This window comes from Netta rufina, assembly GCF_964035555.1.
Source record: "Netta rufina genome assembly, chromosome: 2".
NCBI classification, from domain to species: domain Eukaryota; kingdom Metazoa; phylum Chordata; class Aves; order Anseriformes; family Anatidae; genus Netta; species Netta rufina.
In genome coordinates, this window is record NC_140124.1 from 47,753,365 (window position 1) to 47,769,898 (window position 16,534).

General features: G+C 37.2%; 1 protein-coding gene across 1 annotated transcript in view; it reads right to left on the reverse strand.

Annotated features, from left to right (window-relative positions):
* CTDP1 (CTD phosphatase subunit 1) overlaps positions 1–16,534 on the reverse strand; it is an 85,730-nt gene that overhangs the window by 44,560 nt on the left and 24,636 nt on the right. The window contains exons 6-10 of the mRNA XM_084282804.1: positions 14,377–14,467; positions 13,093–13,259; positions 10,772–11,857; positions 4,423–4,564; positions 1,893–2,123 (exon numbers count right to left, since the gene is read on the reverse strand). Of these exons, the coding sequence (XP_084138930.1) occupies positions 1,893–2,123; positions 4,423–4,564; positions 10,772–11,857; positions 13,093–13,259; positions 14,377–14,467 (1,717 nt within the window). The remainder of the gene's footprint in view (positions 1–1,892; positions 2,124–4,422; positions 4,565–10,771; positions 11,858–13,092; positions 13,260–14,376; positions 14,468–16,534) is intronic.

Here is a 16,534-nt window from a genome sequence, read left to right on the forward strand (position 1 = left end):
CTAATTCAGGGATCAGTGTTTACAAGACAGTAATTTTATCACTAGAACTAAATCACCAGGACATTATGAAAATACTGTGGTGTTTATTTCCTTTTTTTTTTCCCCCCCAGCATACATCTTAACACTAATCTTTCTTATAGCTGCTTAGTTTTGTGGTAAAGTTACAGTAGTGACTAACTTGATCCACTTCCTTTAATTAAGCCATGTCAGCCTCAAGCACTAGCAGTCAAAAATGCTGAAATGAAATTAAATAAGGGCGTGGGAAGGAGATACAATCTCATTCCACCCCCACAACCTATCTGGGTCTTTGAAAAAACTTGGTTAAGATGACAGCTGATCTTTAAGGTCCCTTCCAAACCAAACCATTATATGATTCTACAATTCTGTTTCTCTCCATTTCCATAAAATGATTAAATGAAAAACCTCTGCATTAAAGAATAAAGGTTTAGTCATGGACACAACTACTCATCAAGTTGTTGATGGACAAATGTAGAAAAAGCATCAAGAACTATACTTTTTAAAGCATTGAATGATTAAGATCAACATAAACGATCATGCTGAAGCATCTCAGGTTGTGTGTATACAACCGTCGTGATAGTTGTTCTTGGCAGTATTTCTAGACCCCTCTTTCCACAAGATCTGACAAACAAAAAAAAACAAAAGCTTTTGCTTCTCTGGATACATCTTACATCTTGACTATTTAAAATGTTTCACTATGCCATGTTAAATGAATGGGAAAAAAACAGACTTTAAAGACAGTTAAAAAGAACTGAAAACGACACCATCACAAACAAGAGACTTAAACTCCTGTGTTGACAGAAACAATGAAGCTGAAATAAGTAAAAATCTACAAAAACTTGAAAACTGAAAAAAAACACAAGTATGCCAAAATAATTTAGCAACAAGAAAGTGGAAATATAACAAGCTATGACAATACACAAAATATTTTCAAGTGAAACACCTCAAAAGCAGGAGATAGGATAGGAAGTTTGCATTTATGATTACAATTTGTATTTTTGTAGCAGATTGACAAACTGTTTGATAGTAACTGTTATTCTGATTACATTGTACAAAAGAATTTTAATCAAGGTTTACAAAAACTGCTTGGCCTACAGCTGGATACTTTGGTACCATTGGATTCCACAAGACTTGCTAAGAACACTGAGTATTCCAGAAAATTGGGTGTCTTAGACAGGTACTTAAGAATGAATTTTACGTATTTTATGCATCCATTGCCTTTGTGGCTTAACCAAATCCATGAGTTTTGACAAAGTCCAGATGCTAGCCTCACACTTCAAAAAGCAGGCCTCCACCTGTTTGATTTAACGGTCTAAGGATTACTAACTAGTACCCAATAATATGGTCTTTTTAAAATACTATTAGCTACACTCCTGTTCCATCACTACTTACATTCCTCAAAACAAAACAGGACTAATGCCACAACTGAAGAAATTATTAGTCAAGAGGAAAATTTTACAAACGCAAGCCAAATGCTATCAGATATATTTTAGACAAAACACAAACAAGTCCAGTATACAAAAACTTGTTAAAAATGAGGATGCCTCACTTTAGATTTGAGTTATTCTAATATTCTTTTTGAGCACACAAGTTACACACTACATTTATTTTATTTTATTTTTTATTTTAAGTTTCTACTCACACCTATGTGAAGCACAAAAAGCATCTGGAATTCTATGACCCCAATTTCACTGCAGCTTTCACTCATTCAGTTTCACTCATTTCCTTTTGCTAATTATTTGAACAGTCCACTCTTTTTAGAAAACAAAAAACTTAAGCAAAGATGACAATGATCAAAAGCAAAAATAATGACTTAAATTTACTATATCATCTGAAAATGCAGTTGACGTGACTCTTAGCTATGCTTTATGTACCTGAAGGACGAGTGTTCACCATGGACTGGTAAGGTGATGGGAGGAGCTGGAGACTGGATGTACATAGGCTGGCCAGAGGTTTGAGAGCCTTTCCTGATCAGCTTTCCTGTGTTAGGATCATAAAGTCGAACTTCAGGACCAGGTTGAGACTTGGGATGGATGGGTGTTGGGTGAAACAGAGCTGTCTGAAATGTGCTGTGCGTATCAGGAAACGTGGCAGGGCTATTTTCTCTGTTGGATGAAGTTCAGAAAAAAAATTGCTTTAGAAATTGAAATGGACTATTGAAGCAGAACATAAGAAGTGGGTATTTATTTATTTTGGAGAAAAAGAAAATGCTTTGGAAGATTTCTGAGGAAACATTCCCTTTCTCCCCCCATTAAAGTTTCACTGAGATTAAAACAAAGATGCAAAGACAGACAAAGTCATACTTACATTATTAAAAAAAATAAAATAGTATATGTACCTTAGAAATGTTTTAAAATCACTGAAATTGCCTCCTGGTAGGAACAACTACACAACCAGAATAGCACAATAACCTGCATATATATCACAAAGAGAAGAGCATGCTATTGTATCATATCTTAATATTTACTCTTCAGCTTGGCCCTGAGACAAAATAAACACATACATTAATTTGCCAGTCATCCAAACTCATTTGTTAAAATACCAAATCACATTTGATCACCCTGTTGCATTTTAGAACAATTTTAGAAGCATTAGTAAAAACATTTCTGGAGACTAAAACAACTACTATGGCAAACTATCCAATTACGATTATGTGCCACAAGAAGCGAATTGAAGCATTAAAGAAAAAAAGTAATCAGATGAAGTAGTGTGCTATACACTATGAAACCAATACTATAGAAAAAATTACATTACATAGTAACAAATATTAGCAGTGCCACACAGGACCTTTTAACATAGGCTTTCATGTATAACATCTCTGAAGTCATCTGGATGTAGAATCAATATTTAAGGTCAACCAATTGCAAGTTTAAGAATAGGAGAAAGATGAAGTAAACTCATTTATACTCAAATATTTTCTCAGAGTATATCCCTCACTTAGTTTATAGCTCTTGGTCAGTAATTACTATTTCAGACAGCTTCATCCAAAAAAGTTGCACAATTTGGGTTAATGAAGTACTTGCTTCAAGATAGATGTCTAACTCATTAAAGATTTAGGGAAAAAGTAGGATATTAAAATATATTTAATTTGAAACAAAAGTGGAAAAAATTATCATGTTTCAATAAAATAAAAGACTAAATTTAGATAGGTAGGAAGTCCTACATTCACTTAGACGTCAAGAACAATCCTTGCACGTTCCTGTCCACTGCCAGGCACCAAGTTTTCTAGTAGAATCAGGCCTCTGTGACAAGTTACACATCACGTATCAACATTCCAAAGTCTTATTTAAAGAAAAAAAAGACTGACAGCAATTTTTTTTTTTTTTTTAAAGTGTTCTAATCAAGCCACAAGTGAGCTATGTCTTTTTACTAAGTTTTAGGGATCCTGGGTTTCCACCTAATCTCCTGTTTGATAAGTGACCTTACTTTCGATGTTTCTACTTCTGCTGTTTTTTGGCATTTGACATTACACAGGCATGTTTTGCCCTCAGAAAGCAAATCTCTAGCCTGTTCAGTCATTTGATCACACTAATACTGTTTTAATACAGAAAATATAATATACTATGCCCCTTCCTGCTTAAACCTGGAAGGGAAGGTCCTCCAATAGGCTTGGAAGGTGCTATATTAATTAATGCAAGTCTATCTGAACTGATCAAGCCAAGACACAGAGGCTGGCACTATGATATGCTGTTGGAAGTTACTTTAGTCATGGCACTTTCCTAAAGAAGACTGCCCTTGACAGCCTTTTGACTTCCCATGTTAATACAGTTTTTGGCTATTCCTTCCTCCTATTTGCTGACATCCTAATTCACTGATTATTTATAACACCTTCTCCTTCAACACATTTTGTCATCCCCAAAACTTATTCTCTCTTTCTCTCTCTCTTTTATACTCCCTTTCTTCAAGTTTTTCCTTCTACCTTTACACTTTCCACCCAGCACTAGATTCTTCTGTTCTAGCTTTCTGTTCCTCCATTCCTCCTGAACAAGCCTTAGAAAAAAATATGCAACAGTTCAATGTGTCATGTTGTGAGAGTGTATTGTATATTTTATTTATATATTTTTTTAATTTGCTGGTATTATTACTCCTGCATCTTGGTGGCATTCTCTTCATTAGCATGTAGATGAACTGGCAAAGTCAACTGCTCCAACTGAAGATGGCTAAAAAAACAACTGCTGAAGAAACTAGCAGTACCACAGGATTCTTCTAATTCTGTTAATTGCTGAACTGCGTATCAGTCCTTTAACAGTCTTCAGCTTAAGCATAGAAATAAACAAAAAACAGTTTTCATTGGACATTATACTGAGCTTATCAGAATCTAATTTTATAGCTGCATTAACAGGTTCAAGTAACTGTATGAATAATCTATTTTCATGGTCTCTACTTCCCCAGGCTTCCATTTACCTGTGTGTTTTGATGTAATCATCCTTCAAGGGAAAAAGCTGCTCCTCAACCTTGTCCCAGCGCTCCAGGCAGCTCCACAGCCAGTCAGGGTTTACAACATGGAGGTCTTTGCAGTCCTGAGCTTGTCGTACTTTTTCTGTGCCTATTACGAAGTCAAACAGAACAGTGTTCCCAAATACATACACAAGACAGTTTTAAGCACACACTGTTTTAGGAAAAAGCATTTTTGCCACTAAACTTAAAATACAAAAAAAACACCAAAACAATTCCAACTGATTAAAGTAAGACTATATAACACATGATATTGTCCCATTCAAGCTAGACAAGGAACTGGCATCATAGAAGTATTCCACTAAAATTAATCTGTATGGAAACCTCTACATGTCTACTTTAAATAAGTAACACACAAATTTTGTATTTCAACTCCTTCATTTATATTTGTCAGAGTCTAAGCAGCAATGACTCTTCAATGCTGTTATAGCCTAGGACTGATTTGCCATACTATCTTTCTAATGCACAGTCTGTACACTATCACTTGACAGCCAGCCACTCACTCAACCTCTGTTTGACAGATGCACCTTCAAAGTAGACAAATGAATTATTTAGTGCCAAATGGGAACAATGAATGTAAAATTAAACACAGCAGGCTACTACACAGTCCATATGAAGCCATCAGCAACACAGCATATAAGTAACAAACTCCACCCTTTAGAAGTAGAATGTCATCTTATTTAAAATACACAGCAATTCCTTCATTTGTACATATTATCTTAGTGCACGGGCATCTATAAATACATTATTGCGCTACTTTTAGTTTCTATTTCTAAAACAACAACAACGCAGCCCCTTCCCCACTATAAACTAATTGAGGCCTGCCAATTCTGCATCTTGACAAAATAAAACTTCACACATATGATGTTCTTTGAGCAAGACTTGGTAGAACACTAAGTTTAACTGGATAGGAGAAACAGTACTGCAATGCTGAATATCCTTGCCTTCTCCCTCTCACTGGTGCAACTTGACCATTCAGAAGCACGCTTACTAAGAAGAAACAATTAGACTAGTAAAAAGGATTTTGATCCATCCACACAACAGTACTTCCAACACAGGTAGGAATATCTGAATCATCCAGCTAAAAATCACTAGAGATTTTTTTTTTCCCTTTTTCTGGACTTCCCTCCTTCCCTCCTCCCCCCCCCGCCCCCAATTCTCCTGTAATCACCTTTCTTTACTTAAAATTCCGGTCTAAAATTGTTTCAAAAAGTTAAGACATACATGCCCTGCCATATGAAACAGCTAAGTACGGGTACAACTGGAAACACACAATATTGGCAGAAGATTATTTTGAAGCAAGGGTTTGACCAACTCTACTACTGAACTTACAAACAGAAGGTAGAAAAAAAACCAGAAGCCTCCTACTAACCTTGACGATTTGTTACTTTAAAAGTATATAAAATCAACAATGTAAAAATAAACTTCTACAGATGTTCTTCAGGAGACAGTTTTATTCTAACAGTTTATCTTCTCTTACCTGAAGTATGAAGGCACTTCTGAAGTATGAAGGCACTTAAGCAACAAAGATAAATGAGATTTAGGCTGTACATTTATGAAGACTAGTAAGTGTTATACTGCATACTTGGATGCGTTCTCATTACCAAATAGCCTAGCCCAACATAGAGATCTGCAGTGCTGATCAGGTGCTGAAGGACTGATGTCTGCCTCATAACAATTTCAGGGTGTTTTGCTTTAAATTAACCCTGCCTGGTCCTGTGGACTGAATGCTGGCAAGTGCTCTCTGGCTGCACCTTCCAATTCACTTTGATCCAAAAGGAATCCAGCGTGCATGCTCGAGACTGCTTTGGGATGAGCCAAAACACACTGAAGGGAGTGACCAGATCTGCTCTCATGACCCTCCTGCTTCCAACACCATGAAGGCAATGTAGATTTGTTACAGCTTGTAACCAGATTACTGAACATCACTTGGAAAACCTGACTGCTAGAAGTTTCTCTTCAGATTTATTTTAAAAAAATATAAACCTTCCTGATTCATGATCAAACCAGAGTGTTCATTTGCAATGACACTGACTTAAGACGTGCCAGACAGACATCAGGGTTTTGCCCTATGAGGATTAACAGACCACAAAGTGCTGATAGATACACTGTTAGGAGAACAGGCCTAGAGTTACAGACTGAACACTGCACTGTGCTGTGCCAGTGAGAGGAACAGCTCTTCACTGGTTAGTGCCCACATGTGGAGCAGTGCAGTGATTTTAGTTTTATATTATTGGCACAGCATTTGAAAGATTCTTCGGGAAAAAAATCTGCAGATACATTACTGTTATGTTGGGTGAGTTCCTGCACCAGTTCATAAGACAGCGTTCCTGAAGTCTTGTTAGCCTAACAGCTGGCAGCTTTCTCTTCTCTCTCAGCATCTCAGAGCTAGACTCTGGCATAAGCATTAAATACAGAAATAAGGGTGAAGAATGGGAGCTGTAGTTCATAGGGCAATGGCATTTTAAGCAACCTGATATTTAATGAAATTGACATATGCTAAGTCACCAAGAGTAAGGCAGTGATACCCACATAGCTTTCAAAGTATGCGAAAAGACACAGAATGAAATACTTTAAAAAATAATAGAAAAATCGATGGTCTTGACTGAAAACTTTACCCTTCTATCCAAGTAGAAAAATTTTTGAACGACCTGAACAACTTTATCTTTGCTCTCCAAGAGCAAAAATGTAGTAAAAACAAACACACGTACACAAAAACACAACCAACTACAGTATCTTTCATTAGTTTGGGAAGGAATCTAACAAGGTTTATGAAATATTGTGGCAACTGTTTGGTCAAGTGTGTATATGGCTAAAATACATCATCATTCAGCGTGGTTTGCTGTTGCTTAAAGCAAAGTACAGATGTTCCAAAAAATGAAATGCCATATGGGTAGAGCAGGAAGGATTACATGGTAGCCTTTTCTCAGTCACTCATCATTTGAACAGCTTTCTTAAATCTAAGTATTCCAGGGAAATAGTATTTCCCCCCTATACAATGAAAATTAAAATTTTACTTTTCTCTAAGAACAAGGATTTCTTTATTTTAGAATTCAATGCATCTGTATCTGCAGAAAAACTAAGTGCCTGTCTGCATAGAAACAGACAAGTTTCTATGCACACCAACACACTAAAAGAAATTTAAATTATTTATTGCTATAGGCTGCAAAGATGCTGCAAACACAATCCCAAATGGTACTAATTAACTGTCCATTCCATACACCAAGCTATGATGTGTTCACTTGGTGGGGGGGGGGGGGGGTGGCGGACCTTCTCCCCCATCCCTCCAAGTCTGAGGGGATGCTCTCTTTTCACATTAGCAAAGGAAACGAAAGGAAGTCAAATTTTCTTTGAAATTCAAAAGCTAGCACTATTCACCCCCCACAGCTGCTGCACATGAGGAACACGTCATTTTGCTACAGCGCAACTAATGAACAGTAATCTTGTAAGTTAACTTACTTGGTCTGAGTCCTAAGTCTGCCATTCTTAGTGTTGCCATCCAGAAGCACCCTACTGACAGCGAAGCACCATACTGATGGGGTAGGATTGGCCCCACAACTGTTCTGGTTTCAGTACCAGAACAGTTTATTTGTGAATGAAACCCCAAACTTCCACCCTTTCACAAGCAACTTGACATCAAGCAGTGCATCACGTGTTTACCATGGGAGCCAGAAATTTAACATCCGTGTGGCTTACGTGCAATGACAGACTTGCAGAATTTACCTCCTAACACCACAAGAATCGCTGTCATGTTGACAGTTGAATTATCACAAATCCAGCTGTGACAGGACAATTCACATCCTTAAAATCTCTGATTGAACATCAGAGATTCTCTCATGAAATTAGAATGATACAGCAAAATTATTCCAATCTAACCAAATGTCTCAGAGGTCTTCAGTTGAAACAAAACAAACCACTCCCTTGCAAAACCAAAACCACATGCAATCCATGAAAATCTTACAAGGAAAGTGAATCAAAGAACATAGCTTTTTCACTCTAAATATTCCTATTTCACTGCCATTGTTACAGAAATAATTACAGAGTGCCAATGAAAATTGACAATGGTCTTTCTCATTAGGCAGAAAAAACTGCCCAGTTACTTATTTTGTATTTTCTTACAAAAGACACAGATCAGCTTCTAAATACTGACAATAAAGTTTTTTCACACCCACAACTCAAGAATAGCAGTATTCTGATGATTTTTAGTTTTAATTTAAAAGCTTGCAATATTTGAATGGATTTTCCAGTGTTAAGTTTCAGGTGCAAGACCAACGTTACGTTAATATCCCGAACAAGAGTCTGGGTCTTGGTGAAACAGTTGGAAAAAATATGAGCAATGCCACAACTCATTTATTATTCAAAACAGCACTGAAAATAGTTTTCCACATATTAATGAACTAGATTCAAATACTGTAAAACATGAATACAATCAAAATCTAAAGTTAAAACAAATTTTATACTAAGATCTATATCAGTGAACAATTCACTACAAATGTTCAAGGCAGTGAGGAATTTGTTTAAAATTACAAGCTAGGATGTGTTCGTACATACACATGGTGCTCCCCAACCCTAACCTGTCCAGCCAGCATGGGTTTATGAAAGGCAAGTGCTGCCTGACCAACCTCATCTTCTATGACTGGGTGACCCTCCTGGTGGATGAGGGAAAGGCTGTTGATGTAGCCTACCTAGATGTCAGCAAAGCCTTTGACATGGTCTCCCACAGTATTCTCCTGGAGAAGCTGGCAGCCCATGGCTTGGACAGATATACTCTTTGCTGGGTTAAAAACTGGCTGGGTGGCCGGACCCAGAGAGTGGTGGTGAATGGAGTGAAATCCAGGTGGCAACCGTCACCGGTGGTGTTCCCCAAGCATCAGTGTTGGTGCCCATCCTCTTTAATATCTTTATTGATGATTTGGATGAGGGAATTGAATGCACCCTCAGCAAGTTTGCAGATGATACCAAGCTGTGGGGAAGTGTCGCTCTGCTGGAGGGTAGGAAGGCCCTGAAGAGGGACCTGGACAGGTTGGGTCGATGGGCAGGGGCCAATGGGATGAGATTCAACATGGCTAAGTGCTGGGTCCTGCACTTTGGTCACACCAACCCCGTGCAATGCTACAGGCTTGGGGGAGAGTGGCTGGAAAGCTGTGCAGAGAAGAGGGATTTGGGGGTGCTGAATGATGCTTGCCTGAACATGAGCTGGCAGTTTGCCCAGGTTGCCCAGGTTGCCAACAGCATCCTGGCTTGTATCAGAAACAGTGTGGACAGCAGGACCAGGGAGGTGATCGCTCCCCTGTACTCTGCTCTAGTGAAGCCACACCTTGAGTACTGTGTTCGGCTTTGGGCCCCTCACTACAAGAAGAACATCGAGGCCCTGGAGCATGTCCAGAGAAGGACTACGGAGCTCGTAAAGGGGCTGGAACACAAGTCCTGTGAGGAGCGGCTGAGAGAAATGGGGGTGTTTAGTCTGGAGAAGAGGAGGCTCAGGGGAACAGAGCATTTTGCTCTCTACAACTACCTGAAAGGAAGGTGTGGGCAGCTGGGGATCAACCTCTTCTTACAGATAACCAATGACAGGAGTAGAGGGAATGGCCTCAAGTTGTGCCAGAGAAAGTTCAGGTTGGAAACTAGGAGAAATTTCTTCTCAGAAAGAGCAGTCAGGCATTGGAACGGGTTGCCGAGGGAGGTGGTGGAATCACTGTCCCTGGGGATGTTTAAGGAAAGGTTGGATGTGGTGCTTTGGGACATGGTTTAGTGGGTGACATTGGTAGTAGGGGGATGGTTGGACCAGATGATCTTGAGGGTGTTTTCCAACCCTAATGATTCTATGATACAGAGAGTGACAGGATATAATCAGATCCCTGACTCAAGATAAATTGTATTCCATACAAAACTGAATCATTAGAGGTGAAATCTGAGAAACTAAGAAAGAAATCACCTCTATAACACTATAGCAAGACCACTAATATTTGTGACAGATAAAAGTTTGTAGCTTTATACAGTGTACATAACAGTCAAGATCCTGATTTCAACAATTCTTAACCAAGAATAGAAATGCTACAGAGATAATTTAGATGGTCTGCCCTTCAACAATTAATAGTCACACTTGGTCAAAAAGCAGCAAAAAAAAAAAAAAAAAAAAAGCCTTTCAATAATTTTTAAGCCAACTTAAGATCTATTCTTTAATTTAAAATTTAATCACTTACATTAAAGTCTGTAGCTTACACAAAAAAGAGCATACAGCATGAATGGATTCTCACAGGAAAAAAGCTGATGGAAAACCTGTGTCTCATTTACTTACCTGTCCTTGCTGCAATGAGATGTGTTGCTTTGTCAGGATCATCAGCACTTAGTACTAGATTCTTCACAATTTTAGCTCCAAGTGCTGTAGCATGGTAGTGTTCCCGTGTTTTCTCAATAGGGAAGTTTGTTGGGTATAGTCCACTAAATATTATGGTCACATCTGCCAAAACTTTACTTTTCAGCTCTGGTACTATTTTTCTGATGTCTGGAATTTCCTCAATCTCTTTTTTCAGGTATTTATCATACTTGGTATAATAATCGGTGTGAACCCGCACAAGGATCTCTTCGAGGTATATTAAATGATCATCATCATCGGTATCATCCTCCTCCTCCTCTTCCTCCATACTCTGGTCTAAGGACTCACCCATTGTAATTCCAGACTGTTCACTATTCTGAGACTCTGTTTCTGCTTCTTTCTTGTCTGCACACCCATTTCCTAAATCAGAAATGCTTTCCTGTTCACTTTCTTCTTGTGCTTCAAGATCAGTTTTGTCATGAATATTTTCACTAGGTAGAGATTGTGTGTCCCCAGAGTGGTTCACCTGACCATCCTTTTTCTCACTTGCATCAGGGCAACTTCCTTGCTGTACATTTTCATCCTGCAGAGGTTGTTTGGATTTCTTCCAACTTCTCTTTTCCTCGTTCTCACTATCTGATACAGAAATGGGCGACTTTCTGGTATCCAATCCACCATCACTTTCACTGTCACTAGAGAGTTCAAAGTCTAAATCACTTGTTGTTTTCTCTTGGGTTTGCTGTTTTTCTAACACTGTCCTATCAACTTCTTCAGAAAAATTCGTAGATTCCTTCGTACTTGACAAATTGTTAGTGACCTCACAGTCTGTTTTGTGATCAGTGCTATCATTTAAGGAGTCCCGGGCATTCACTTTATCACAAGAACTCAAATCTAACACAGATGTTTCACTGCTTACAGAAGTATTTCCATTTGCAGTGCAAGCATCCTTTGTAGCTTTCTTGAGACCATTGCTTTGTTCTTCTATACATGTAACATTCTTCACTTCTTCAGCATCTTTTGCTGATGTCACTGTTGAATCCTGTGCCTCTGGTTTAGTAGAGTGGTTTACTAAGACAAAAAAAGGACATACATATTTTCTCAGTTTTTTTTTTTAATCTTGACTAAGCTTTTATTTAAATTTTCCTTCTGCCTTAAACATACAGTTGACACACAAAGTTAAGACTTTGCTACGCTCAGTAATAACAACTGACAACTACTCAAAGCTCTTAAGGTATTTCATGTATCAATTATTACTAGAACCAGCAAGCCTAACAAACTTCACCTTTGTAAGGTAGCTATTTAAGCAGATTATTATTATTATTAATCACAGAGGTCATAAATCATTTTTCAACCTTGCAAACATTGAAGACATGTTCTTGTAGCATGACTTTGGACTACATTTCACGGGAAATCAAACTACTGCAGAGGGGATAAAAACAAACAACAAAAAAAGGGCAGAATTCACTTGAGATGGCCCTGGTCTAGAACCTCAGCTACAAGAACTCCATGGCTTTCATCATTTCCTGTTTTCATAACCAAAATAACTGCATTTTTAGAGCTGAAAAGATGTAATATTTTAGCTAGACAAAGATACTGCTTGCTCAAAGTTCATTTGAGGTTCTGATGGAATGCAAGTAAGGTATAATGAACTCAAAACAGAAAAGTAGTTTTACGATGTCTTCATCAGATGTCTGAAGACAGAGATAATTAAAGAAGCTGCAGACATCCAAACAGTTGCACTCATATATTCATCAGGAATGTTGGATGAAGTCATCCCACTTTGTCCCTCTTTTCTGTGTGTCCCTGCCCTTTAAATAATGATACCCATCAAGGACAGAAGTTCCACGCCTTGATTCAGCTGCATTACATTATTATTATTTCCATACTGGATATTTCTAGTTCAACGATGAAAAATGGTATAATATTAAACAAAACACACAAAAACTTGGCTAAACTGGTCAAAAAGCAGTTATTTCTTAGACTTCACCTTTCAAATACATTTTCCCCCCAGAAGAAATGCTAATTCAACTTTGTCTATGATACTATTGCCAACATCCAAAATAGTACTGCCAAAACTCCACTTTAGCTGCAATGCCCCACCAAGAGGAAAGCTATTAACAATAGTCCAGTTCTACTGAGCTGTTTGCATATGTGCTGCACGAGTACTCAGTCTGTCAACAACAATAAGCCTACAGTTATTCACCTGAGTGAAACAGTGACACTATGAAGACCACCACAATGACTTACACTAATCATGTTTGGAAAGTGGAAAAAAAAATAAAATTTACAAATTGTTTAATTACTTTTCTTCTTCACTTGAATTTCTCTTGATCCAGGAGGTGCATTAATATCTCCTATCCCCTGAAAGTATACGTATTTCTTCACGGTTATCAAATTGGGTGCAAACTTCCAAACGTCCTCTCTGTCATCAATGATACAAACCATGGAATCCCCACATGGGAAGAGATCTCTAAGAGACAAAATAGTTGATAAAATTAATACAGTTTAGAAATAAATACCATTGCTTAAAATAACTATTGCTGAGATTTTGGTTTATTATGTGTATGTCTGCAGGATGTGCAGATATACGAACCTATCAAAACAAATCACCTATATTAAAATTACAGACATCAAAATACAATAGTCAAGCTAATTAAAGTTAATAAAAACAGCTGTTTTTAAACCCTTATCCCAAAGGCCAGAAGCAAGAACCAACAAGCTTGAGCAAGAGCGAAATGTTACATTTCAGTCTAGTTTTCACAGTTTACATTGACAAACAGCCCCAAGCCAACTATCACACAAATAATACACTATCTATATAAGTAGAAAAAAGACAAGAACAGTTTTAAAAGAGTAGAGCCATTCAATCCATGACAAAAGAAGCAAGAAGTTACTAATATTTATATCAACCACAAGGAGTAGTGACCAAGATATATAAATGCATATGAAAAAACATAGCAAGAAAAGAAAGAAGCTTCTCATCTGCTACAGTCTGATGAGGAGCACACAACTGTTTTTAATCTAGCTTCATGAAATAAATATTTGTCTTTTAGAAAAAAGTCTTTATCCTATAATAAAGATAATAACGATCTATGATTAGAACCTGAGTTTAGACTAGAGTATGAATTCAAAGGCTCTAGATGACCTAATTTCAAAGGAAGTAACAAACAAGAAAACACCACTGCAGAACAGAATGTACACCATATTTTAAAGCCAAAAAACTAGATATGCATGTTTGAACTAACATCAAACTGAGAATTGAGGTAATTAAAAACATGCAATATACAAGTCATTACACAAGTCTACAAGCAATAAAATGGCAATATAGTTATTACAAGAATAAAAACTAAGTGAAAAATAACATGCAATTGCTTCACATACTTGTTGTTCCAGTGCCAGAGAATACATTAAATAGATGAAATGCTGCAAAGCATAACATCTTGGTTTTACTGAGGCAGTGTTGATATTTAAGAGGCAGATAAGGAAGCACTATAAACGAGCTAAGTACAGAGGGAGTAAATTTAATTAAACTGACAGTATTCTCTCTTTGTTATGTTATGTTTAAAACATAAGACCCATATACGTACCTAAGATTCCCAGTTTTAGAAAATGGATCAATACATTCATCCCTTGACAATATCCGATGGGAAAATAGTTTCTTTTCAGGGTCCAGAAATCCTTTTGGAAGAAGATGGCACAAGGTCAATACTCAAGACACTTGTTCCTTTGTAACTGTTCTATATAATTCACCTATTTTAATCTGTGCAAAGGCAGTTTAACAATCAGACAATTTTAAGGTAAGAGATTATATAGAGAGTAAAAGGTAAATACAGTGCATCATATATTCCCACTAATGCAGTGGGATTCATTTTAAAAATCTCATTTCATTTTCTTTCAATGTAGCAACAAATTTGATGTGAAAATAACTAATTTGTGACATCCAAACAGATTAGGCTGAAAGATACAGCAGGTGATAGATACACACTCTTTTTGTAACTTACATTTAGACCTCAAGAGTAGTTTTTTTGCTCGTCTTTAAAGCTAAATGCTCTCCCTAGCTCATTATGCCTAGGGACTGCAGAGAAGTCTCACAAGATTTGGCAGTGTGCTGCAATACTGAAGCACAATGGGCAAGTTAAGGGATGGTTTTAGCTGGAGCTCTAGCATTTGTAGGTTTTAAGTTGTACCTCTAATGCTACTTTAATACATTCACATATAATGAATATATCTCAGAATTCTTTGAAATATTTAGGCTTGGTTGCAGTTACTTGTCTGACTATACTCTTAAAAAAAAAAAAAAAAAGGAAAAAAGAAACAAGAGAAGCTGTGCTAGCAGACTTTAAAGTAAAGTAAAATACCATTATTTAGGAGAATGGTGACTTAGGTGTACAAACACACATGCACATGCTTCTGAACCTGTCCTCAAATAATGAAGTTTATCTTCACGAACAGATGTCACAGCTACATAATTGCATGCTAACTGGGATCTGTAATTTCACCAAATTTACTCTGAAGCAAGCATTAACTTCTCTCTATTCTTATGAAAAATACAAGGCAGTCAATACTTACTTAGGAACAATTTTTAAGTTTTTATTTTATTTTATTAAATGGTGGCCATCTTATAGCCAGAAGCAGAGTTCAGAATGACTACTGACTCTAGGGACCCACATTTTCTTTCAGGGAGCTTTGAGATTTTCCACACACATCCAACTCCTTTTTAGAAGTCCAGCTCCCAAGGGGTATGTTAAGTTGGGTCTTCAGAAACAGAAGGTATAAATGAAAAATAATAATAAAAAAAAGTAGTCACTTCTGCAAGGTTGATCCTGTATGTATTTAATATTACTGTGGAATTGGAATAACTTAAAACCCATAAAAGCAAGAAAATTCCGAGTTAAGGACAGAGGTTCAACCTTAACTCACCCGACTATGCTTAAGAATTGCTGCAAACTCGTAGAATCATCCCCTGTAGTGAGACCCTTGCAGTACCTAGGCATAATGAATTGAGAGAATTAGCTACAAAGATTTATTGCCGTAAACACAGATATTTTGACAAACTACATTAGCTGTCATACAAGTTGCTGTTCTCCCCAGCCAGATTCTCTTCTGCTAATTATCTGAATACAGAGAGAGTCCCTACAGTAAAGTGGACTGGAAGGTACTGATTAAATGGCAGAACCAAAATGAGGCATTTAACTGCAGTGTTGTTTAGCAAAAACTGTTTAAAAAAATGGAAATTGAATAAGAAATTCCAAACACAGAAGCCCTTCTTACTGCTACGGATTACAGATGAAATAGTGTTCTAGAGCTATCCAGGTTGGCTTTAGTAAAGACTTGCCAAATGTAGTAATTCCTCTGCCTCCCCTCACCTCCCAATTCACTGAAAATACACTGAGGATATGCGTAACCAGAGACCCACAAACATCTAAGCCCATCTTAAAAGAGGTGGGTCTTTCAAAACCAAGATATTTGAATACCAATATGAAAAGATAGTACTGGTCTTGTAAATAACTTCTTTAAATGTCTTAAATTGTTTTCTTTTGGATGTTGCTTAACAAATCAAATCAATAGACACAAATGTTAATGTTTTCATGTTTCATGGAAATGGCAAATAACATTTCATTTATCACACTTTTTTTTTTTCCCCCCAATAGAATGTTAATATCTGCTTTAAATCTCTAAATGGGCTACACTGGCTATTCTATGCAAGAGCAAATGATGCCTAGTGGCTAGATCATATACTGTCAT